At 43.6% G+C, this 25,281-nt stretch overlaps 1 protein-coding gene across 1 annotated transcript in view; it reads right to left on the reverse strand.

Moving 5' to 3' along the window:
- Positions 1–25,281, reverse strand: part of Macf1 (microtubule actin crosslinking factor 1) — a 339,831-nt gene that overhangs the window by 189,903 nt on the left and 124,647 nt on the right. The window contains exons 3-6 of the mRNA XM_037203340.1: positions 20,550–20,611; positions 11,106–11,266; positions 8,659–8,808; positions 7,213–7,391 (exon numbers count right to left, since the gene is read on the reverse strand). Coding sequence (XP_037059235.1) covers positions 7,213–7,391; positions 8,659–8,808; positions 11,106–11,266; positions 20,550–20,611 — 552 coding nt within the window. The remainder of the gene's footprint in view (positions 1–7,212; positions 7,392–8,658; positions 8,809–11,105; positions 11,267–20,549; positions 20,612–25,281) is intronic.

Consider the following 25,281-nt stretch of genomic DNA (forward strand, 5'->3'; position numbering starts at 1 on the left):
CTACACAGAGGTTCCACTAAAGTTCAGCCCAGAGAGTTCCTCCCTTTTCTGTAACTAGGTTCTAACCACTGGGGTGGTATGAAGGTGGGAGAACCTGCTCTTCCAGTCTGGGAATTCGGTTCCCCTAGTCACTAGGCACTAACAACCTAGAGCTGGTATGAGGGCCATACCAGGTAAGTCCATATTCCCCAGTCCTACCCTTTCCTTGGGATACCACCTCCCTTGGCCAGATTATCTTCTAAGAATTTCCTCAATGACCTTAGCACCCGACTCTTATTTTCTTTTCCTGCCTTACCATCTGCCACCTTCTTACAATCTTAACACACATTGATGACTCAAGTGTCGCCCTATTGGCGGTTTCCTTGACTTTTCAATTCTGAAGATACTTTGGTGGCCTGCATGACTGCAGCTCAGGCCTTCCCATTACAAGGGACTGCTCTAGTGACTCCCTGCCCTTCTGAGTCTATTACGGTTCTACTTTGCCCACATGTCCCTGCTATAACAGTAATCGATTCGATCCTCTGTCCCTAGTTGCACTTCTAGCTAATCAATTCTTATTTTAGCTTGTCTGCTTAGACCCTTTTGAGGTTTTTCTAACTCAACATACAGACATTCCAATGTGGCTTTTTCCTAAATATTCCAACAGCCTCCATTCCTCCTACCATTTATTATTCAATTATTTAAACAAATAGATCTCTGTCAATTATACAGCATTTGATCTGATGAGTAGTGAAGCTAAAGATGTTAAGAACATGCTCCCTGTCCTTAGAGAACCTGTAGTACATTAGAGCAAATGAGGAATTAACAATCCAATAATAGATGTTACATTCATACATTATTTTGGAAGCAATAAGGACATTTTCTCAAGTTAATTAGACTAAAAAAATATGCAAACCATTTAATGTCATGTTGACTCTTACTGTTGCTAGGCAATCCTAGCTACACCAATTTTTTTCCCATACAGCTTACACTGGGGAGGTGGACCCTCTGACCCCCTCATCCACCTTCTTCCTACCACAAGACAGCATTATCTTCACCACTCCTTCTATCCTTCTCCCTAACAAGAGGCAAGTCTTTTTCCTTTCAAAAATAACCTCTCCAGGAAGGCTTGGTGGTACATGCTTTTATTCCCAGCTCTCAGAAGGCAGAGGAAGGTGGATCTCCCATGAGTTCAAGGTAGGCCTGGTCTACATCGAGAGTTCCAGGCCAGCTAGGGCAACACAGTGAGACCCTGTCTCTAAATGTATTCATTAACCACAGCAATTGGGCTCTGCTTCTTGTCCCTTGATCCCTGGACTTGGTCCCACTGGTTAGGAAGCCCTGAAAGGACAGAGGGTGTAGAGACCAGCACTGACAGGAGGAGGAACACTAACCCACATGTCAGGAGACAGGAGTTCAAATCCCAGCTCTGCTCTAACTTCTGTGATCTGGACCAGGTCACTTCAGATAGCCAGATCTCATTCTCTATAATTCAAATCACTGAAGAAATTGAATTCTTCGATCTCTACAATATCTTCTAGAACAAACATTTTAGGACTCTTCTATCTTTTTCCACTCCACTAGTCCTTGGTCATTTTACTTTGAGTTAGGGTCTTGCAATGTAGCCCAGCCTCATGACCCTCCTGCCTCAGCCTCCCAACTGCAAGATTATAGACATAGACCACCACACACAGCTCTGTGACTTAATCCTCCTGATAATTTTCAGTCTTTTCCTTTTATGGGCTTTTCCTCCCTTGTCTGAAAACCTTTTGGTGCCTTCCTTATCTAGGAAGGGAACAATGTTATTTCCCTCTGATATCTAGGTCTACTATGCTCCGAACACTTTTTTCTACTCTACTAAAAATCACTCTCTTGGCCAGATTTAGTAGTGCACTTCTATAACCCCAGTCCTTGGGAGGCTAATAGAAACATTTAGTAGAATTTGAGATCAGACTGAACTATAAGGCTAGACCTTGCCTCAAAATAATAAATGAGCTTGGTGCAGTGGCATGTATCTTTAGTCTCAGCACTCTGGAGGCAGAGGTAAACAGATCTCTGTAAACTTGAGGCTAGCCTGGTCTATATAATAAATTTCAAGCCAGCTTGAGTTACATAGTAAGACTTCTTTCAAAAAAAAAAAAAAAAGAAGAATGAATGAATGAATATACAAATAAGTAGCCATTCCCTTAAGTCACTACTGGGGATTTGGCTCAGTGATAGAGTCCTTGCCTAGTGAGCATATGGCCTTGGGTTTAATCTCCAGAACCACAAAAGTCACCACTGCAAGACAATCAGACCTTTTTCTCAGACATGACATGTCTGACAAACTATCCTGGACTTCCTTAGTCCCGCCTTCTTCACGGCTTTTTTATCTTCATTTTGACCCCACACAGATCATCTTTGTTCATGAACACTGATCCTCTCAAAACAAAGTACAAGTTCTGTGTAAGGACAAAGGGTCAGAACTGGAATCCTGTGGACGGGGTGTTGACCATGCCACCGGGTGCGGGTGGGTTAACGAAGTCCAGGAAAGATGCTGCCTTACGTTTCTTGGCTTCAGGCGGGGCGGTGGAATATACTGCATTTTCGCACTGTGCTCGCTATTTCTTGCACTTACACCGCCGCAAGGCCTGAGTCATAGTGAGATAGAGTAGGCAAAGGGTTATGGCTAGTAGTATAGTCTATGCATATGCGATCCTTTATAACAGTTTACTTATTTCCCCATTCAAGGACTAAAATGACCTACAGCAAGAATATCCCTTCTACGCGCGCTGAAGCCGGTCTAGCGGGATGCATTACCCAGCTAAGAGGACAATGTTTTTCCCAACACCGTGTAGTCAGCAAAGGGCCTGATAAGAAACGGACGAAGCCGAGATGACATCAGTCTAGCTCAGAAGCAGTACTAACCATATCGCACCACCCACCATGAAAATGAAAATAACCCCCTCAACTCAATTGAAGCACAGGCGATAACACGTGTCAGACCGGTATACAGGACTCGGCTTGAGTTCCGTGCACCGACTGCACCAGTGCTCCCGCCCGGGAGCAAGCTGCGCGATTACACCGACAGGCGCGTATCATGTGGCCTGGAGTGGCAGCAGGAGTCTTTGTTGTGTCCATTGTGAGGAAATTATAAGAACACAGAGTTACTCCATCGACTGCAGAGCATACCCTCAGTAACCTCGTGAACCAACGCCTGTCATAAACTGGCGGCAGAGGGAAGGTAGAGAGGCTTCTATAGCTACCAGGGAAGGAATCAGGAGTTCTACTATCGGAAGGTGCTAGAAAGAAAGGAAAGAGGTGGGGTAATCTAAGATTGGTGGGAGAAAATTTCATCTGTTACGAATGCGATCTCCCATATGGATGGGTTGAGTGAGTACTCTCGAGGGAGAACGCCACTACGACGGGGCGCTCACAAGATGAACAGTTTGCTGCCAGAGTCGAACCGTTCTTTCATGTGATCTCAAAGGGTAGCATAAACTTAATTAGGAAATCCCACAGAAGAAAACTCAGGTTCCTGTCCAGTAGTCGGTGTGTGCGGCAACACACTAAGAGCGGAGAGGAGCAGACACAGTAGAGACAGACGAGAATGAGGAGGGAGAGAGAGATGAGAGAGAGAGTGAGTGATGAGACTGAGAGCATGGTACGAAGCAGAAAGTGGCACGCGCAAGCATGGTGACGTATAGAGTGAGGACCACGACCGGAAAGGGAGGTGCCAAATGTGCGCACCACGACACCTAACTTCTGATGATTGAGAAAACCCAACCCTAGTGCCTTATGCCCGAAAGGAGGCAATAATGGGCGCAATAGGGCTGCCTGAGGCAAGTCCGCCTGTCTGGCTGCCTCATGCAGAAGGTAGTAGTTGCAGGACATCATGTGAACTCGTGGAGGAGTCATCGTGGAACGAGGACGAGACATGACGCCACCAATACAGTTCATGTCATTCTTCCAACACCACTGAGTAGTTCACTTAGACCCGCCACCAGGACAGGATTCTCATACACAGAGTACAGCATCTTTGGGAGGGGCAATAAACAAACTCACACCAAGATGAACAGGTTTCTCTGATTTAGGAGAGGCGTGATGTATATGTATGTGTTTCTGTGGGCACCACGCAGGCAATCCACTTAAAGATAATTCGATAAAGCACATGGGCTGTGACAAAGGGATCTGCTCTCACAGCTCCTCAGCATACTCGCAGCCAAGTCAGATAACGTCCTAGTTTTATTTTATTCTAAAGCTAGACACTGAGCCCGAGATGCCTACTACTATCGAAGGGAAAACCGATGATAACTACCTAGGATTTGTACTCGAGTTACCGTTGTAGGTTACTATTCTCCACACGGCAGAGCTAGCACTGGTCCCCTGTCAATTTTAGAAATACGGGCGTAAATGTATATTTGTGTAATTTAAACCCTCACCAAGCAGAGCTCCCAACTGTCGTGCTAACTCCGCACAGAGCATAAAGAATTCAACGGCTGTAGTCTAATTGGCACTTGTTCACCTCAAGCTTTTTTTTTTGTCTTTTAAATCTTACTTTCATTATCAATTGTAATGAAGAGACGAGCGTCTTTTTAACTAGTCCACTACTGGTTCTGAGTTTGTACTCGTAATCATAAGGGCAATAGATCTGCCCCGCATGGAAAGGCTTTCAAAGCCCATGTTGTCACTTCTAAGTAGGACGGCTATTAAAGCAAAACTTCGGTAGATCTGTAGTCAAATAGAGCAATCTCTTTACGGCTTTCTATCGTACTTTATCAATCAGATACACACCTTTCTCCCAGGGCTCTACTCGCTGGTCATCTCAGTGGTAGGAAGCGTGGATACAGGCGTTTAGAGTTAAGGACTTGTGAAAATTTTTTTACTCACGAGCCCGAGTAGTAAATCGTCTGAGAGGGTGAACCGATATTCCACCTGCTTACATGGTGGGCCTCAAATTCACAGAGACACGTGTGAAATTACTGGGTGTAAGGTCGTGTTATGTAGATACTTGAGAGAGGCTCTAAACCAAAGCTGTCTTGCTCTGACTATCGCTTTTTCTACTCTGGCTTTTTGTGGGTTTTATGTTGTTCTGGTGGCACAAGGGAGATTGCTTTGAAGCACAGCTGAAAAGTCTGAGTGTGACCCTCTTGGAGAGAAGACTGCCTCTAGGTCTGGTAATTGGAGTTCGGGGTGTGCACTCAGGCCCTCAAAAACTCATAGCACACCAGAGTCTCCTGCGATGGAGAGAATTATGGTTGTTCTTATATTTTTTAGTGACCTTATTTCTTGTTCTCTATGAATACAGAAAGGAAGACGATAATTCTCATCCTCTGTGAGTAGAGGCTCCAGCACCTTCTCATGTGCGGACTCATCACCTGTAACATTTAGTAAACAGCCGGGTTTCAACCTAGTTCCCACAGTGACAGAATTCGTGGACATCAGGACCCTAAGCGGTTTTTAACATTTATGTTTCCTTATTGCTTTACGTACCACTTCTCCAGAATTATACAGAGCGTCAGGAGTTTTGAAAGCTCTGTTTGACGCGAATCGGAGCAAAAGAATCAATCACAAAGTAACAGAACAGAAATCGAACGTTGTTCGCCAAGAAACGGACCTCACGTCCTTTTCATATGTTAAATAATTGGACCCAATTCACGAATACATATCTTTCGAGGCCAATTGCGGTTTGCTTTGGTGTAGCAGGGGAAACAAACAGTAGAGCATAGACGAGAGGTAGCTGGCGTAGTAATCATACAATAGGGTATCCGTCCACACTGCGTGTCTGTTTAAAGAATATACAGTGAGACCCAAACACACACAGAGGTGTTTAAATTACAAATGCGATATTCAACATGAACGTTCTGCCTCGCGTTGTAACTGTCACCCCGGTACACTTGTGTTGTGAATATGGAGACAAACACCTCCTTCCGTTGTGCCCCTCCATACATTCTCTGCTGTACACTTTCCTCTGAGTTTTCCCTAAACAAGGATCCCTGGGATTTCTCTTGACCTGTCTCTGTTCCATCTCAGAATATGTTGAATGGAGAATATGTAATTCCAGTACGTCAAATTGACAACAAGAGATAGCTTCACTAGTTCACCAGATGATCTATCTCTGTTCCCATGCTCAGAATTTGTCTCCAATCGGGAAATGTTGCTGGTTAATATGTTCTGCAACTGAAAAAGAACAAATGACACCACACACACACCATTCTCCTTTCAACTCATAACTGGAGATAGGCGGATGCCTCCTCTTGCGAATTCAGCCTTGGCTCTGGTACGTCAGTCCAGGTTTTTAGAGGAACAGAACCGACACGGCATGATCTGGATGCTTATATACATGGTTCTATTAGAATACCACTACAGCTTACAGGCTGTGCGTCCACCTATCTCCACAATGGCTCGTCACTACATGGAGAACCTAGTCATCCAGCTATTTGCTCGGTCCACAAGGCCGGAGTCTCATCTAGTCTTCAAGTACACATCGGAGATCTAGGAGAGCGGGCCTCTAATACTGTACAACCGGAATGCCTTGCTTGTCCAGTCCCGCACCTTTTCACCCCACCAGCCCTGCTCCCAATAACACCATGGACGGCCTCCCTTACTTAATTACCCCAAATCGGCCGCGGCCAGCTTGCGGCTCTGTATCTAACTAGTTCTCTAACACTCCCAACATTAACCTCGATCACAGTTTTTCTGGCACATCAGATTCATATGATCATCTATACATCGCGTTCAAAACAGTTCTTACACTATGGCAGATAAAAGCCCGGCCAGGTCCTCTCGAGTGCTTGCTTACAAGTGTCGGGACTCGCACCTCACGTGTGTCTCTACAACATCTTCCAGCGTTTCTATGCCCCCCCTCCCCAAGCCACTACTGATATCTTTTAGTTCGTCAATCCCATTTCTGCGCAGCTATTAATGCAACATATATATTCCCGGACCTCCTTTAGGATCATCTAACAGTAGCAATTAGCACAGTTAGCTTTATATAAAGCTATCTTTTCTTTAATTTTGAGAGAGGAGCCTCGAGTAATCTTCTTCAACCCACTCGCGATGGTGTACAAAAAAAGAGTTATAGAAACACAGAATATGGACCACTTGCTCATGAGGAAGCAGAACGAGAGGAGCGCCTACGTGGAGACCCCCTATGGAAGAGAAGAACTCTTGGCTTCCCTTTCTTGTCGCGCCCTCTGTTCTCGCAGTGCAGCTGGGGTATGCCCTAGTATGTGCCCAGAAAAACCTAACTACACTCATCATCATTTCTTTTCCTGACTTCCCTGATGCCCTCGCGTGGTGGGTGTGCATTGAGAAAAAGGGCGCCGTAGCTCAGAAGTGGGTCAGTGCTCAGGCTATAGTATATCTCGAAGCCTGGGGCATCTTCAAATGTGGCATGCTCGGCTCTTTTGCGCACCATCAGGGTGGGTTTCCTAACACCAAAGAAAACACAACAGAGGAACAGAAAAGAAACGACAGACACACACACATCAAGACTCACGTTTAACTGGACAATCCTGGCAAAGCAAGCTTGAAGTTTTAGTTGATTTCAGGACACTATCACACACGGAGTTGAAATAACTATGTTTTTTTTTTTCTTTCCTACACATAGTAAAATAATACACAAACCCCCAAAAGTCACAACTCACGTTACACAGCCTCCTTACAGATGAGATATTAGATAGAAAAAAATCAACCAAGCTCAAAGAAAGTAAAGAAGTGCAGACGGGGCTGCGAGAAGATGGCCTTTCGGTAGGCAAGGGTTAACGGGAGCACGTGGGCCTGAACTACATGGTGGTTATGCGCAGAGGAGTAGACCCAAAGCCAACGTCTTCTGGAGGTTCCACAGTATCCCAGCTACTACCAAATATTATGGATGCCCATGCGACAAACCAGTGGAAGTTCTTCCTGGAACTGTCCCGGCAATGAGATTTGGTGGCCCTCTTCCTGGTGTTACAGCAAATACACCTTTGCAGGTTCAGAACACTAACCCGCATTGTGAAATCCATAGAGAAGAGATTAATATAGACCTATCTTAGTAGAGAGAAACACACAAAAAAAGACATCGAGGGCAGTTATGCCCTCAACTGAGCACAGTGCTTTGTCAACAGGTATTTCTACATCATTTGAAGTCGGTTTACAATAGCCCATAAGGTATACTAGTTTCCCCCCCCGGAACTCTCCGCACCGCCTTGCCTTACCCTACACACCTTAGCTGTATGAGATAGCATATAGAAGAAAGGGGACAAGCCTCTCTCTGCCGTGGGTAACAAGAGCAACCTCTGCAGAAGACCATCAAAACTCTAGTCACGCTAAAGCCTGTGTGGGGTCTGCGACAAGCAGGCCAACTCTAATCTATTAAGTGATACGCGCAGCACTTGGCCGATCCTTAGAGAAAAGGCGCCTCTACTGAAGTCAGCCACGTCACACGCCAAGGGGCATTCACGGTGAGTCTATGAATTGTTGGACAGGACCAGCCACTAAGACGAGCCAGAGCTCGCACGCTCTCGCAGGAGTACCGCAAAGCTACGCAGAAAACCTCTGTCTGCAGAAGGAATAGGGGAGAATCAAGAACAAAGCCAAGAGGAGAGTTATAGTGGAGGTAATGCCTGGTCTATGAAGCAGGAACCCTCCATGATTGATTTTTTACAAGCGTTAGAAAGAGGTTAAGCAAATTAAAAGTGAGGAACAACCACTTACCGTGGCTTGAATTTGTGGTCTCCCAAGTTAATCACTGGTTCATCCATAAGCGTACATCCAGTATTTTCGGCCATGTGTCTCACATCTCCAACTAGATTACGCAGTATTCGCTCTCTGCACGGTGTGGCTGTCTGTTGCTCTCCACCTCCACTGATGAGACACAGCTGCGACTGCTCGCAATTGGCCAGTCGAACTAGCGAGTATATCTAATGTGCTAGTGGACGTGCATCATTCTACGTCAATGCGCATCCTTTTATGTTGTCTAGCTTTTTGTTGAAAGGAAGGTAGAAGAAGCCACGCATAAGTCAAGCCTAATTATTATTATCACTTGGCACTCTGTTAGCTAGAGATTAATGAACAAGGGCCAGAAGAGAACTAGGAATTACACACGCTAGCTATGTAACAGAGGCAATTCTGACCACTAAAAATACATATAAATAATTGTACTACAAGACTTTTTTTAAGTACATCCAAAACAAAGGGCTCAGGGAAGCCAAGCCCCAATCCTAGAAGGAGTTGAACATCACATAAGCAGTGAAATGTAGTGTGCCAAATTCTATTCTTTTAACACAACAAACAGTGACTAAGAATCCACCAGAAGTACTGAGTGGGCTGAGATTCCGACTGCTTGCACTGTGCGCCCCTGCAGGACTCTTCCCCCACAGATGCTTCCAATATCCAAGTGTGGATGTTTCCAATGAAAACTGCGTTGCCTACAGCACTAAAGAGAAAGATGGCCGGGCGGTGGTGGCGCACGCCTTTAATCCCAGCACTCGGGAGGCAGAGCCAGGCGGATCTCTGTGAGTTCGAGGCCAGCCTGGGCTACCAAGTGAGCTCCAGGAAAGGCGCAAAACTACGCAGAGAAACCCTGTCTCGAAAAACCAAAAAAAAAAAAAAAAGAGAAAGATGCTGGACCACAGGAACACTCACTTCCATTAGGCTTAGATCTATGAGACAGTGGCCCAAGGAGTGTTACTTTAGTGCCTCAGACAAAGCAAGTTTAAGACTATCCTTTGTTAGGACTCAGACATCTCTGGAGTAGCCTTTGTTTCACCTGCTAGACAGGTGTGATGAAGGTTAAGTTTGGGTAAGTTTGGGTTTCCTCAGCCTTTGCTTCCAACACAGAAGGGCTCTCTTCCTGCTTTTGTCTGTTTGGGTCACAGGAAACTTTAACTGTGGTAAGCAAATGTATGCAAACCCACCATGTAAATAGGGGGCCAGTGAGAACTCCCTTCCTAAGTCTGGCATTTTAGGGAATTGGAAACGAATCTAAACAGATCCCTTCCAACTCATCCATCCACCTTAAACTCCAGATGTGCTGGTTTGAACGGGAACCGTCCCCCACAGGCTAGACTATCTGAACACTTGGTTCCAGTTGTTTTGCTTCCTTTTCATCATGCATGCAGGGGAAGATGTGATCTCTCAGCGTCTGTGCTGGCTGCCTTCTGCCGTGCTACAGTACCATTATGGACTTTTCTCTCTCTGGAACTGTAAGCCCCAAATAAACTTTCTCCTATTTAAAAAAAAAAATATAGCCGGGCGGTGGTGGCGCACGCCTTTAATCCCAGCACTCGGGAGGCAGAGCCAGGCGGATCTCTGTGAGTTCGAGGCCAGCCTGGGCTACCAAGTGAGCTCCAGGAAAGGCGCAAAGCTACACAGAGAAACCCTGTCTCGAAAAACCAAAAAAAAATAAATAAATAAAATAAAATAAATAAAAAAAATTAAAAAAAATATATATCCTTTGACAGGCCAGGAGGATCAGCCAGGATTTCCTTTTAGATAGGAAAGGGTTTCCCACAAGCACTGTTAAACACATTCTGGGACGAGGCGGGTGTATTTTATTATCCAAGGAGCCCATCCATAGTACTTTCTGAGACTATGTACAGGCACCAGCTTCAGCAACTCTCCACATCTGTGAGACTCAACAAATCATGGGAGAAAGTAAGATAAACAACAAAAACATGGGCTTTGACATTAAACTTCAAATCCTTAGCTGAATACAGAAAATTAGAAGAAATAACAACAAAAAATATAATAAAGAAATGGAGAGTCTATAAACTAGAAAAAACTATAGAAAAAAAATCAATTTATTAAAAAAACTTTAAATATGAATATAATGTTCCTGAAATATTAGTATCTAGAGAGAAATGAAGAATGAAGAAGATGCTGTCTAGCAGTACAAAGCATAACTATTTCTGATTTTATCAAGACACGAGACCTAAAGCTGGAGACATACTTTAGTTATACAGTGGCTTCTAGCAGCTGTGAGGTCTCACGTTCAATTCTGAGAGCTCCGGGGGAGGGGGAGAGTTTCACATGACAATACATAATACATAAATTGAGATGATGTTACTTGTAAATTATATGCCTGGGTTAGAAATAAAGTGTATCAATAACCTCATCTACTTCTCCCTCCCTCCCAATGGGCAAACCATACAGGCTGCTGCTACAGATCATCTACATGGGTTGCAGTCAGTAGCCTCACTTGCAGGACATTCATTAGACGAAAGGAGCTCACCAGTTTGATGCCTGAGAGGACCTCCAATAGGGAGATCAGGTTGTGTCCATCCCGAAGGTCTTCATACAGATCACTGATGTGTTTGCGAACCTGTGAAGGACAGTAAGACAAGCCAGTCATTAACTGATCTGAAATTATTTGATCATCCGCCAGAGAATGTTTAGTTCTAGATAAATCTGTAAATTAAAGAATGGGAATCAAGAAGCAATAATAAAATTCATGAATTTCCAAGTCTGAGTAAAACCCATATGGAATAATAACATTTATCACAGCGTATGTGTTTTCTAAACTAAAGCCAGGTCTATCATATACCAAACAACACTAGACAGTATTCTAAAAAGTGTGGACAAGGAGATAGGGAATCAATTATCTTGAAAACATGTCAAGCATGACCACAGACTAAACAGGTAATTGGCTAAGGTGGGCAGATTAGTCCACTCAGTGTCAGAAAATTCTTCCGGGTTGCTAAGAAAAAAGTCAAGGGCAAGGCAACCCACATTTCACTGGGCATACTCCAATATAAACTTGCTCTTGCTACATATTTATAATAATGAATTTAAGAGCCCTGTCTGTAAAAAACAGGGGAGGGGGGCTGGAGAGATGGCTCAGAGGTTAAGAGCACTGACTAATCTTCCAGAGGTCCTGAGTTCAATTCTCAGTACCCACATGGTGGCTCACAACCATCTGTAATGAGATCTGGCGCCCTTTTCTGGGTACATAATAAATAAATAAATCTTTAAAAAAATTAAAAAAATAAAAAACAGGGGAGATGGTAGCCTGAAGAGGAACAAAGGCACAGATTGTCTTCTAGCACCTACACACACACACACACACACACACACACACACACACACACACACACACGAAGGTAGTTTGGGCCGGGAATGTAACTCAGTTGATGGAGTGTTTGCCTAACGTGCTGAAAGCCAGGTGTTTGATCTCCAGTAGCACATAAACAAGGCTAATGATATATATACACCTATGATCCTAGCACTTAGGAGGAAGTGGCAGGTAGATTTCAGTGAGTTCAAGGCCAACCTAGTCTACATAGTGAGTTCCAGGACAGCCAGGGCTACGTAGAAAGACCTTGTCTCAAAAAACAAACAAATAAAAGCTTAAAGTCATTCTCAACTACTTAAGTGAGTTTGAGGCCTGTCTGAGCTGTGTGAGAACTTTCAAGAAAGAAAGGGGGGGGGATGAGGAGGATGGGGGGAGTAAGGTGACAATGGATTACAGTTGTAGAAACTGATTTACAATGAACAATAGTTCTCAAATAAAATAATTGTGTACTGATCTAGACATAAACACTTTAGAACACCTTCTCTGTCACTGTCTTCATTCTACACAATGAACCACACAATGAACACCTGGCTCAGACTGGTAGCACTGAGGACTTCCATGGTAAAAATACTTCCACCATGACCAATTTCAAGCTGTCATGTTGAGATGAAATGGATAGTAGCACATCATTATATAATATTTCCATCGTAGAGACACAGCACATAGAGTTAACCTCAAGAGTAAAATTATTATGAAGTGAAAACCTTCAAATACTTATGACTTTTATTTTGTATATAATTTATTGTAAATTTGTAACTTAATTTTAATAATAATTATATTTGGCAACCAGCTTACAAAACTGCTGAGCATTTAACATTTTGCTCTCATGAGTCTACAGAGCCAAACCTGTTGTAGAATAATCTTTTTGTGCACTGTGAAGATGTATCTTTGCCAAGACACTTTCTGATTGGTTTAATAAAGAGCTGAAGCTCCAGTAACTAGGCAGGAAGAGGTTAGGTGGAACTTTCTGGGAAGGAAGATGTTAGGCAGGACTTCTGAGCATAAAGAGAGAAAGAGGAGATGAATCGAGGCATAGGAGAGACACCAGAGGACAGGGAGAGGAAACAGGAGGTGCAGGATGGAAGAGTGGTAAAAAGCCACAAGGCAAAATGTAAATGGGTTAAGTTATAAGAGCTAGTGGGACAAGCCTAAACTATAGGCCAAGCTTTCATAATTAATAATCAGTCTCCATGTTGTTTTTTGTGAGCTGATGGCCCAAAGAAAAGTCTAACTACTCAAACCAAAACAGCAATTCCAAGATATCAACATCTTCCAATGACTCGATGTTTCAAGATTTTGTTGTAGACAGACCATATAGTTCATTACTAACAGATGAACAGATCATCAAGATTAGAAGGGAAAAAGCATATTAGAGGAATTAAAATTCAAATACAGCGAGTTTTAAGTGGCAGTGAAAAGACCTCCAAAGGAATGTTCTTAAAGTAGTTCGAACTATCAGAATTCAACCTGGTCAGCTGAGAACTTCACTTTAGAACTCATAAGCACTGAGGCATTAGCTAAAGACATGGGAAATCTTAGACTTTCAAAGATGGAGCAAGAAAAAACAGAGTGCTAGGAAGGGGCCTTAGGGAGTAGCCAATTTTAGAAGTCTGGAGATGGAGAAGCCATCAGTAAAATAAAGGCCAGGAGTTGGGGGTGGGGGTTCGGGGTAGCACAGATAGATGAGATAAAATATAAAGCAGAAGCAGTAAGAGAATCAGGAAAACAAACAAGCACATTCAAGGGAGGGGCTGGAGAACCACAGTAGTGCTCCAGGGACCATCAAAGCAGTGCTCCAGGGACCAAGGGGGATGAAGACTAAAACTGTTCAAAGTTTTTAAAAAGAAATTCATCATCATCATCATGATGTGTGTGTGTGTGTGTGTGTGTGTGTGTGTGTGTGTGTGTGTGTGTGTGTGTGTGTGTCTCGCAGGCGCAATGGATGCATGCTTGCTGAAATCAGAGAACAACTTCAGGAGTCAGTGTCCTAACTTCCACAGTGAGTTTCCAGAATTAAACTCAGGTCATCAGGCAAGTACTTTTACCCACTGAACCATCTTGCTGGCCCTTTAAAAAAAAGGTTTTGTGCCCCTATAAACCAGTACAGGTTGGCTGTTTGTGTGTACGCATATGCAAGCATGCAAACTGAGGAAATGGAAGACATGTTCAAGAGAATGATATAATGGAAATCATACCATACATACATTAGTGAATGGCAAGTTTTAAAAAAGTCAGGACCTGGGAACATAGCTCAGTGGTGAAGTGCTGGCCTGATGACACAAAGCCTTGGGTCCGCTCTCTGGTTAAGAGTACTTCTGCTCTTCTGGAAGACCCAAGTTTAGTTACTAGCACCAATGTAAGGTAGCTCCCAACTATCTGTACTCCAGCTCTCGGGGATCCAATGCCCTATTTTGGTATTACAGCAAACATGTGGCACACTGGCACACGCCTGTGTACACACAGACAGACAGACAAATAAAAATGGATCTTTTTTAAATGCTGGAAAATAACTGATAATTGACTATGAAAAGGGACAACTGAATTAAATAAGAGATATATTCTTTTTTTCTCACATTTTTGGCAGACACCTATAATCCTAGCACTCAGGAAGTTCAAGCGGGAGGATCAGGAGGTTGAAGACCAACATAAACTGGAGGAAACCTTGTCTCAAAACACCGCTCATCCCGTGCCACCTTTAACTTGTCTTCTTTGGGGGGTAGTTTTGTTTCTTAAATGGGGCCCTATTACATTCCGTTCTGAACCCCTGCCCGCCATGATCCTCTACCTTTGCCTCCCAAGCACCCAAGCCTGCAGGCATGAGCCACTGCGGAAGGTCAGAGGGGTCCAGATCACTGTACCCTTGTTTTAGCTGCATTCTTCCCCTTTAAAGGCTTCTATAACAACAACAAACAGGAATTTTCCTGTGTCTTCTCTGATACTGGAAAACTTTTCCCTCTAAGATAATGTATTAAAAGGAAACATAGCTGCTTAATGTCCTTGATCCAAACAAATATATCACAGAAGATGTTTTAAAATATGCAGGTGTAGGCCAGGCAGTGGTGGTGCACATCTTTAATCCCAGCACTCAGGAGATGGGGGCAGGCAGATCTCTCTGAGTTCAAAGCCAGCCTGGTCTACAGAGTGAGTTCCAAGACAGCCAGGACTACACAGAAAAACCCTGTCTCACAAAACAAAACAAAACAAAACAAAACAAAACAAAACAAAACAAAACAAAACAAAACGCTGCAAGTGTGTTTCAGATTCTAGTCTCCATTTTTGAAAAGATGGGTAAAGGATGTGGTATTAGAGTACTTTGTTTAGCTGCAAGTTTCTGGGTTCAGTTCTCAGTACAATGAAAGTATGGGGTAAGCTGGGAAGAGGTATGAAAATCCATGCACCATTTGGAGAGTAGTGACCCCTCTCAAGTGGCCTGAGCAGGGGCTGCACAGCAGACAGGTCTGGGGATCCCTAGTGTTGCCCTATAGCCATCAGGTCCTCAATTATACCAGAAAGTCGGAAGTGGCATCGCACACGTGTCATCTCAGCACTTGGAAGACTGAAATAGGAAGCAGGTAAATTTGAGGCCACCCTGGGCTTTAGTGAGACCGTCTCAAAACCCAAACCACACAAGGGAGGGGAGGGGGTGTAATTTTCTTACTCTAGAACAAAGCACTCCCCAAAGGTATATCGGAGAACCCAAGAGATTCTGGATCAACTAAACCTAGAATTTGAGAGGCTTAATTGGTTTTGATCTTACACTGGCCTATTGGCCAAAGAGAGAATGAATGTACTTGCACAGCCAAGCAAAAGATGCCTGAGTTTCACAAAACAAAATTTATTCTTTAACATTCAACCCAAACTTCCAAGAATTCAGTCTTAGTAGAGTGATTCTGATTAGCAGAGGATCTCTCTCTCTCTCTCTCTCTCTCTCTCTCTCTCTCTCTCTCTCTCTCTCTCTCTCTCTCTCTCAATATCCGAAGATGAAAAGGTGCTGTTGGAATTAGAAGGCTGGCAGCCTGAAAAATGATGCAAAATAGCCAAGGGTTTAAGTAAAGCTCTGGCCGGCCTCCAACGTCTAACAATGCTATGATGTGTTTTCTGGTTCCCCGTTCCCAGGCCTCCTGTCATCACACAGCACTAGGCAGAGCTCCAAGAGGCAACATCAGCTACCAAGGAGGATCAGCAGAGAGCCAGAGCATCCAAATACAAAGTTAGTGGGACTTTTGGCTTGTCCAGCTCTTAGAGACTGGTATGAAAGGAGAGGTACTGAGGGCATGTTTAGTAGAAAGACCCAGTCATTTTGATCACGTGACTTATGGATGTCCCTTACCTCTGTCCCTCAGTAGCTGCATGATCTTGGGAAAATCATTTCACCTCTCTAATTTTCACCTCTTTTGTCATGAAAACTGAGAGGATTATATTCTAAAATCCATAAAAGATAGCACCATTATTTAGGCAGGAACCCTCTTCAGAGGTTATTGTAAAAAGCAGACCAGACTGGGCGGTGGTGGCCCACGCCTTTAATCCCAGCACTTGGGAGGCAGAGCCAGGCGGATCTTTGTGAGTTCAAGGCCAGCCTGGTCTACAAAGTGAGTTCCAGGAAAGGCACAAAGCTACACAGAGAAACGCTGTCTTGGAAAACAAACAAACAAAAAGCAGATCAGATAAAATGCACTTTGTAAGCTATTAAGCACTACTACTATTTGCTCAAGCTAACAAACACTTATTGGCTATCCCTCATGTCCCAGTGCAATGCTTGCAGATAAAGTATCACTACACTGTCTCAGTCTCAATGGGCACTCTAACAGGAGACAGTATGCAAACCACACAGGCATCCGTTCCAAGTGACACAGAATAGAGATGGAATTGCAAGTGACTTAGTCTAAGGAATGTAGGTCAGAAAGATTATATCCCTTAGCCAAAAATGGTCAGTAGGCAGTGGCCAGGCACAGGAGACTGGGGTGTGCGTTCTGGGAAGAGGAACAAACAGAGCAGCATAGGAGTACAAGGACTTCAGAGAGCAGCAAGCTAACTGGTGTGACTACAGCGTAAGTTCCACGGAGAGACTATCTGCACAAGTAGGGGAGAACCAGGTAAAGTCGAGCTCTGAATCATGACAGAGAGGCCTCATCCTATGATCAGAGATCAACTGGAGATAACTGGGAAGCACTCTAGGAATTTGGAGCAGCAAATACAAATAAGCTTTCGGTAGTTGTCCTCCCTCTACCCTGCCTCTCTTGTCTTTCTTTGTTCTGATACTACAAAACTGCAAAACAAAACAAAAACAAGACACATTACTTGTCTTCAAGACTGTGATGGTTAGATTGAATGCTCAACTTGATACAACCTAGATTCACCTAAAGAGTCTCAGTGAAGGACTGCCTAGATCAGGTTAGCCTATAGGCATTTTTCTTAATTGGGTTAATTGAGACGGGAAGACCAACCCTAAATGTGGGCGGACCATTTGTGGGCTGGGTCCTGAACTGTTTAAGAGTAAGCACGTGTGCATCTATTTCTCTGCTCTCCACCGGGGATACAATGTGACTGTTTCAAGTTGTGTTTCAATGTGCTTGGCTTCCCACAATGATGGAACAGGACCTAGAATTGTAGCCAGATAAACCCTTTCTCCCCTAAAGTTGTTCTGTCAAATTATGTTATCACAACATTGGAAATGAAACTAGAACGAAGATACAATCTGGAAACAAAAACTGCAATCTAGCAGAGTCAGAATAAGGCATATGCATTCTGTAACCGAAGTACAAAGCAATACAAGGAGACGCACAAAGGGAAGGGCAGTTGATTCTACGTGGGAGGGTCAGGAAAACATTTATTGAAGGATATTAAGTTGACAGGCAAAACAGCCAGAAGGAGACCAGAGCCAAGGCAGACAGGTAAAACAGCAAGAGCCTTCATCAGGTAGGAGCGGGGTTTGGCGCTATGGGGGATAAGAAAGGTAGGCTGTGCTCCCAGCCTCAGGCTCCACGCTCCACTCACAGTTACTGGCTGCTGAGGAAGGGCTGCTGTCTTCAGTAGCAGCCACGGAGAAGTTAAGAATCCGAACTAAACTTACTGGTTCTCTCCTTTTCTCCCCCCGCCCCCCACACGGCAGAAGCCAGGGCCAGTTTTGCAGGTTAAGGAATATGTGTTATAAACTAAGGTCTAAAATTTCAGTTTGTTTATTTTTAGTAGTGTGACTTTGAACAAGCTGCACACCCTCTCTAAACCTCATTTTCCTCACTGATAAAATAAGGTTATTAATAGAACATTCAGCACAGTCAGTGAAAGACTGTGAGCTAATTCATGGGAGGGACTTACTATAAGACATCTGACTTATTGGAAGGCATCAATAAACTACGAATACTAATGTCACAATCAGGGTTATTGTTGGCCACTTTGTTAGGAAACTATAATGGAGGGCAAGGCAAGAAATGAAGAAGCCCTGAACAGTGAGCAAAAGTGGAGAACACAGAATCAAGTCCCTTTTCTGAGCTGAATTGATGAGATTTGGTAACAAGGGACAGACAGATTACAATTGGCAGTCCTGAATCAAATATGATTATAAGTTCCTGACCTGGACAACAAGCAAAGTATTTAGCTACTTGAGATGTGTCAAATACAGGACACACGTGGTGACAGGCCAATGAATCTGTCAAGTCAACCTGAGAAAGGCACATCTTAGGCTTGAGGTAAAATGTGGGAAAAACTCTTTTTCTCCAGGTCTTGTGGTTGAAAAATAATCGAGGGAGAAGCAGTAGTTTCTACAAGTCAACAGAAGAGAGGGTGTCAAGGAACAGACTACAGTGTTAAGTACAAAAGAGAAATCAAGCAACAGGAAGAGAAAACCAGGTCATTGAAGACAGCAATTAAGAGATTCCTCCTACAGTCAGAGGCAGAGGCAGGTGGATCTCAAACTCAAGGGAAGCCTGGGTTACAAGTGAGGCCCTGTCTCAAAAGAAGGGATGAGGAAAAGCAAGATGGCTCAACAAGCAAAGGTTCTCACCACCAAGCCAAGGCCTGAGATTCTGGAGTTTCACATGGTGGAAAGAGAGAACCAACTCCTGCAAGCTGTTCTCTGACCACCAGAAATGCCCCACGGCACACACAATCACCCAACTATTGTGTGTACAACTCCACAAGTTGTCTTCTGACCTCCACACATGCACCATGGTAAATACTCACAAGCACCCACCTGTACACACACACACACACACACACACACACACACACACACACACACGTATTTAAATAAGTGGATCAATCACTCAGCCACTGATGATTCTTCCCAGAGCAGCAGTAATTATTAGAGCATGCAAACTTTGCTTGGATCTGACTGCCACAGGTGAACCTTAGGAGAGTCTTAACCGCACTTCTGCTTTGATCCTTTGCCTGTTTGTGTGTGTGTGGTATGCATTTGTGTGTATGCATGTTAAATGTGGGGGGGGCCACATGTGGGGAAGGAGAACATGAATGCACATGTATGTGCATGTGTATGAAGGCCAAAAGTTGACAGCAGGTGTTTTCATCAATCACTCCCCACTTTTTAGTCACTGAACTGAGGCAGGTTCCTCACTGAATCTGGATCTCACCAGTTCCAACTGGTCTAACGGAACCAGGGACTACCTGCTTTTGCCTCCTGAGTGCTAGGATTACAAATGCCATCACTGGACAGAGCTCCCTGTGCCTCTTGATTTTAATAAAATTGATATAAAACTCCATCAGCTGGGACTGGAGATGTAGCTCAATGGCCTGGGCAACACAGTGAGCCCTTGTCTGAAAATAACAGCAAAAAAAGAGCAGGTAGAGCACTTGCCTAAAGCAAGGCCCCGGGCTAAACCTCTAGTACTACAAAGAACGATGAAGGGGTTTATAAAACAGCTTCTTTTTTAAAAGTTAGATTCATTATTCATTTATTCTATGTGTATGAGTAGGTATGTTTGTGCTCCATGTGTCTGCCTACTGCCCTCGAGGTCAGAGAGAGCACCAGAAACTCTGGAACTGGATTAATGGGTGGTTGTGAGACTCATGTGGCTGCAGGATACCAAACCTAGGTCCTCTGGAGGAGCAATAAGTGTAGATAACTTCCGGGCCAACTCTCCAGCCCCATAAAATAACTTTGAAAGTTAGAAGTTGTGTTCTCAGAATCTTAGAAACCATCACCTGGTATTGTCAAGCCTACTCTGATGAGGTAGTACAGTGACACTGTTGGTTCCACATTTATTATATAAAGAGGGCTTGGGAGACGGCTCAGCAGTTAAAGTGTTTATCACACAAGCATGGAGCCTGGAATTCAGATACCCACATAAATGCTGGGTGTGTCTGATGGCCTGCCTGCAATTATAGCCTCAGAAGGCAGACACAGGGGACCCTCAAGGCAAGCTGCCTAGCTGTATCAATGAGCTCTGCCTCGATGAATAAAATGGAAGATCAATCAAGAAGGATTTCTGACATGGAGCCCTGGTTTCCCGTGTATAAGACCCCACACGTGTCACGCATGCAGAGTAAGAAAAGCTAGGGAAACAGGAAAGAATCTTACCTTCATCAAGTGCTTGTTGACCCACTTGGTGAACGTTTTCTTTTGAACCCGGTCCCGCTCATCTGCAAAGGAAACACAGAAGGGGTGCTGACTGAGTGCTTTGCAGACAGTTAGTTCCCACACCTCTGCCCTGTCCACATCCCAGTTTCTCTAGAACCAATATAAAAGGTTGACTTTAGGTGTAGAACTACAGGACACTGGCTTCTTGTTAGGAAGGTCTGGCTCACTCAAACATCTTTTTTTCCTTTTTTGATTATGACCAATTTGCCACTGTGCAGACTGGACAGAATCATATGTCTTAAAAATTTCATTGTGGCAATGTCTCCTCAGTACAATAATTTGAATAGAGCAGAGGACAGGATGAGCACTCTCCCGCATCCTTCACAAGTCCCAACAGGCTAAAGTTGTAAATAGTAGCAAGAGAAGTGTGGGAAGGCTCAGGGTGTAGCACAAACACTCCAATCATTCAATCTCTCCCCCTGCATCACTCTGCCTCCTCTCATGTCCAGTTTCCTCGCCAGCCACTGACATCAAGCCACCCCCCAACGCCACCCAGGTTAGCTTCCCTGCACATCTCTCCCCTCTCCCTTCCCCTAGATCTTACAAAGACAAACTCCTCCTCTTTCTCACAACCCACCCAGACCTCTTTAACAGAAACATCAATTCTGTCAATACTTGACAATGATTATCCCACACACAATCAGTACGGTGAAAGATTCACCTGGGGCAATTCCCCAGAGCCAGTTCCAGAAAACTGAGTGGCCAGTCCTAATTCTTTTCTATTTATCTGAAGGCTGTGCCCTCTATACAGCACTCTAATCAAAAATCCTCATTGGGTGACCTCGAGCAAAATACATCATATACGTGTATGAAAATATAATGAAACCCATCTTTTGAATGATGAATATGCTAATAATTATTTTTAAATTTTTATTGCATTTTACTGTGTGGTGGTATTGTGTTCCCCAAAATATTGTGCACCCTAATAAACTTATCTGGGGTCAGAGACAGAACAGCCACTAGATACAAAGGCTTGAAAATGGTGGCACTCACACCTTTAATCCTAGCATTCCAGAGGTAGAAATCCCTCTGGATCTCTGTGAGTTCAAGGCCACATTGGAAACGGCCAGGCATGGTGACACACGCCTTTAATCCCAAGAAGTGAGCCTTTAATCCCAGGGAGTGGTGGTAGAAGGCAGAAAGATGTATAAGGCATGAAGACCAGAAACTAGAAGCATTTGGTTGGTTAAGCATTTGGCTGGTTAAGCTTTCAGGCTTTTGAGCAGCAGTTCAGCTGAGATTCATTCTGGACTCAGAGGTATCCAGTCTGAGGAAACAGGATCAGCTGAGGAACTAGCAAGGTGAGGTTGGCTGTGGCTTGTTCTGCTTCTCTGATCTTCCAGCATCCACCCCAATAACTGGCCTCAGGTTTGATTTTATTATTAATAACACTCTCTAAGATTCCTGCTACATTACTGAGAGAGAGGGAGAGGGAGAGAGAGAGAGAGAGGGAGAGAGAGAGAGAGAGAGCCATGATACGTGTATCTTCCAAGTCAAAGAACAACCTGAGAGTTATTTCTTTCCTTCTTATCATATGGGTGCCAGGGACTGAACTCAGGGTGTCAGATTTGGCAGCAAACACTCTTTTCCACTCAACTATCTGTCAGTCTCTAATAATGATTTTTAAAAGGAAAACCAAAACAAAACCATAAAACAAATCATCCTCACTGTCACTGACCATTCCCTGCTGCCCCCCAATGCCACATGGCAGCTCTCACTTCTTCTTTTCTAGAGACTAGAGTCTCATTTCTATGTCCATGTATATATAGGTAGATATAGATATATAAGGATATATAGACATGGATGGATGGATGGATGGATGGATGGATGGATGGATGGATGTCAGGTTGAGTGTTGGCTTTGTATCTGAGCCTACCTGGCTCCACTGAACTGCCTCAGCAATTCACCTCCAGCCACTGGCCCAGATAACAGAGATAACTCTAGTCCTATCCTCATCAGCTGACCTAACACCTTTGTCTCACATCCGGAGTGAGCCACACTCTGAGCCCCAGTCCTCCAAATAGATGTAGCAGTCATCTTTGTCAATCTATACATGTCAATTATACAGGGCTGGGCATGTAACTCAGTTGATGGAGTACTTGCACGAAGTCCTGTATAAACAGGCATAGTGGTGCATGCCTGTAACTGTAGCCCTTGGGATGTGGAGACAGAAAGACTGGTCAGAAGTTCAAGATCATTTCTGGCTACATAATGAGTTAAGAGTCCAGCCTGGGATACAGCAGACCTTTTCTCAAACAGAAAAAGCAAAATACCTCATACCCCCTAATTATTCTTTTCTGTGGGGAGGGGCGTGCTAGGGATTTAAACCCAGAGTCTCATGCATGCTAGGTGCTCTACCACTGAATTATGCCCCCAGTCTTCCCATCAATTATTATTGCTCTTCAATTACTCTTATTCTACCTCATTCATGAAGAATTTCAAAGTTTAGCCCTCTCCCGTGCTAGACAACATGAATGAGTAATCACTATCCTTCCCAACTCTCACTTGAATAGAACTGCTTGACTCCTCCCGTTTCTTTTCCAGGTCAGAGAATTTCAGAAGAAAGGTATATGTTTTTAATGAGAGTCACCAGTGCTCCAAACTAACATCAGACGTTTATATGGAGCTCTCTGCACAAGATCAGTCACTCTCTTTCAGAATCTCCTAGAAAAAGCCCCACTGTACCACGCCCACTGCAAACCCTTCTGGGTCAATACACTGTCTTTCCACCCCCCATCCCCCACCCCCCATCCCCCACCCCCCAGTTTGTATTGCTTCCATTCAGGAAGCAATCTCTCTTTTCCCATGACTTTGTCTTCACATCTTTCTTAGATTGAATGTTTCCAGCTTCACAAGGAATAAGTCTCTCCCTTTGATATAGCACAGAATTAAGACACAGACCTCCCAAGTTACTCCTTCTAACACGGATGCACAGCATTCTGGAGCTAGAAGACCATCCATCATCTCACAAAGTGACACAGCAACTTAAGCTCCTTGAGTGTGGTGCCACGTCTGCTTCTGCACAAATTCTACCTATAGGCTTTACTTGAAACTGTTGGAAATTTATTTTGTCAGGTCTAATGTGGTTTTAACTTCAATACAGTCATGCAAATATTTGAAGCCAGGATTCTTATTAGACTTGTTCACTGTGTGCCAACACTTCTAGTTCTTTTTTGGAGGCTGATTTGGTCCAACTTCATCACCCTTTTCAGTCCCATCATGTTAAGACTGATCAGAACCAGCTTGCCGTTATTCCCTCATCATGACCCTCATGCTATTTATTCCCCCTTTGTAGCATGTTATTTCTCTTCCCACCACTGCAAGTCACAGTATTCCTTAAAATACAACTTACTTGTTCACTCTCTACCGTCTGCATAAAGCTCCATTAAGCATCTAATTCCAAGGTCCTTCAGCCTCTGCTAATAAAAATGCCAATAACCAGGGCTGGAGAGACAGCTCAGGGGTTAAGAGCACTTGTTGCCCTTGGGTTTGATTGCCAGCACCCACACGGTGGTTCCATAACTCCAGTACCAGGGGATCTGATGCCCTTTTCGAAAGGGACCAGGGACCAAATGGTGCACAGACATACACTCAGGCAAAACACTCATAGATATAAAACAAAAATTAAAAATCTAAATAACTTTGGCATAGCTTCATAAGTGCTATACAGGTAAGTAAGCACAGAGTATTGAAACACAAGTGGTTTTGCCCAGTTTCTTAAACTATTTTTTTTACTTGCAACTCTCTTCCAAGAAATTTTTATATGACCCCAGAAATAAAGATACATAAAGTAGGTATAGCAGTAATACATTTACTGATAACAAATGATTAATAACATTTTAAAACAATTTTTGGCATATACACAGTTATCTTATTTGTTAAATATGAAAGCAGCATTGCATGCTACTAAGATAGGTGTCTTTGTTTATTTTCACAGATAGAAATACCTGATACTACAGAACACACAACATCTTGACTCAGAGTTGAATGATAATTTTATAGTCATCAATGCAAAGAGAACTGGTAAACAAATAGTACAAGATAGTAGTATGTTTAGAGCATTTCAGAAATTATTAGAAATCCTGTCCTAATCCCAAGCCAAAATTTATTGAATGATGGTTTTTTTTTTAAAGAAATTTAAATTTTCTTTAAAATTCAAATAGCACTTGGGGCTCGAGAGAGGAACACTACTGCTCTTCCAGAGGATCCAGGTTCAATTCTCAGCACCCACACAGTGGTTCACAGCCATCTGTAACTCGAAAAGCAAATATTCTAGAGCCAGAAAGATGGCTCACTGGGTCAAGGCCCTTGCTAGCAAGCCTGATGACCTGAGTTTGATCCCTGAGATCCATGGGGTAGAAAGAGAGAACCAACTCCTATTGTTGTTGTCCTCTGATCTGCACAAACACACACAAATGAATTAAAATGTTTAACAATAACAAACATTTTCAAATCATATTCTAGCTGGGTATGTATTCCTGTAATTCCAACACATGGGAATTAGAAACTGGAAGATCAGGAGTCCAAGGTCATTTTAGGCTATATGGTAGATTCAAAGCCAGCCTAGGCTATAAGATTCTGTTTTAAAAATTCAAATAAATTAAAAGAATAAAATCAAACACTCAAACACAATACAAAGATATACCAATTTAAACATCCTGAGGAATGGTGG

Source organism: Peromyscus leucopus, chromosome 2 (assembly GCF_004664715.2).
Source record: "Peromyscus leucopus breed LL Stock chromosome 2, UCI_PerLeu_2.1, whole genome shotgun sequence".
In the NCBI taxonomy this organism is placed as follows: domain Eukaryota; kingdom Metazoa; phylum Chordata; class Mammalia; order Rodentia; family Cricetidae; genus Peromyscus; species Peromyscus leucopus.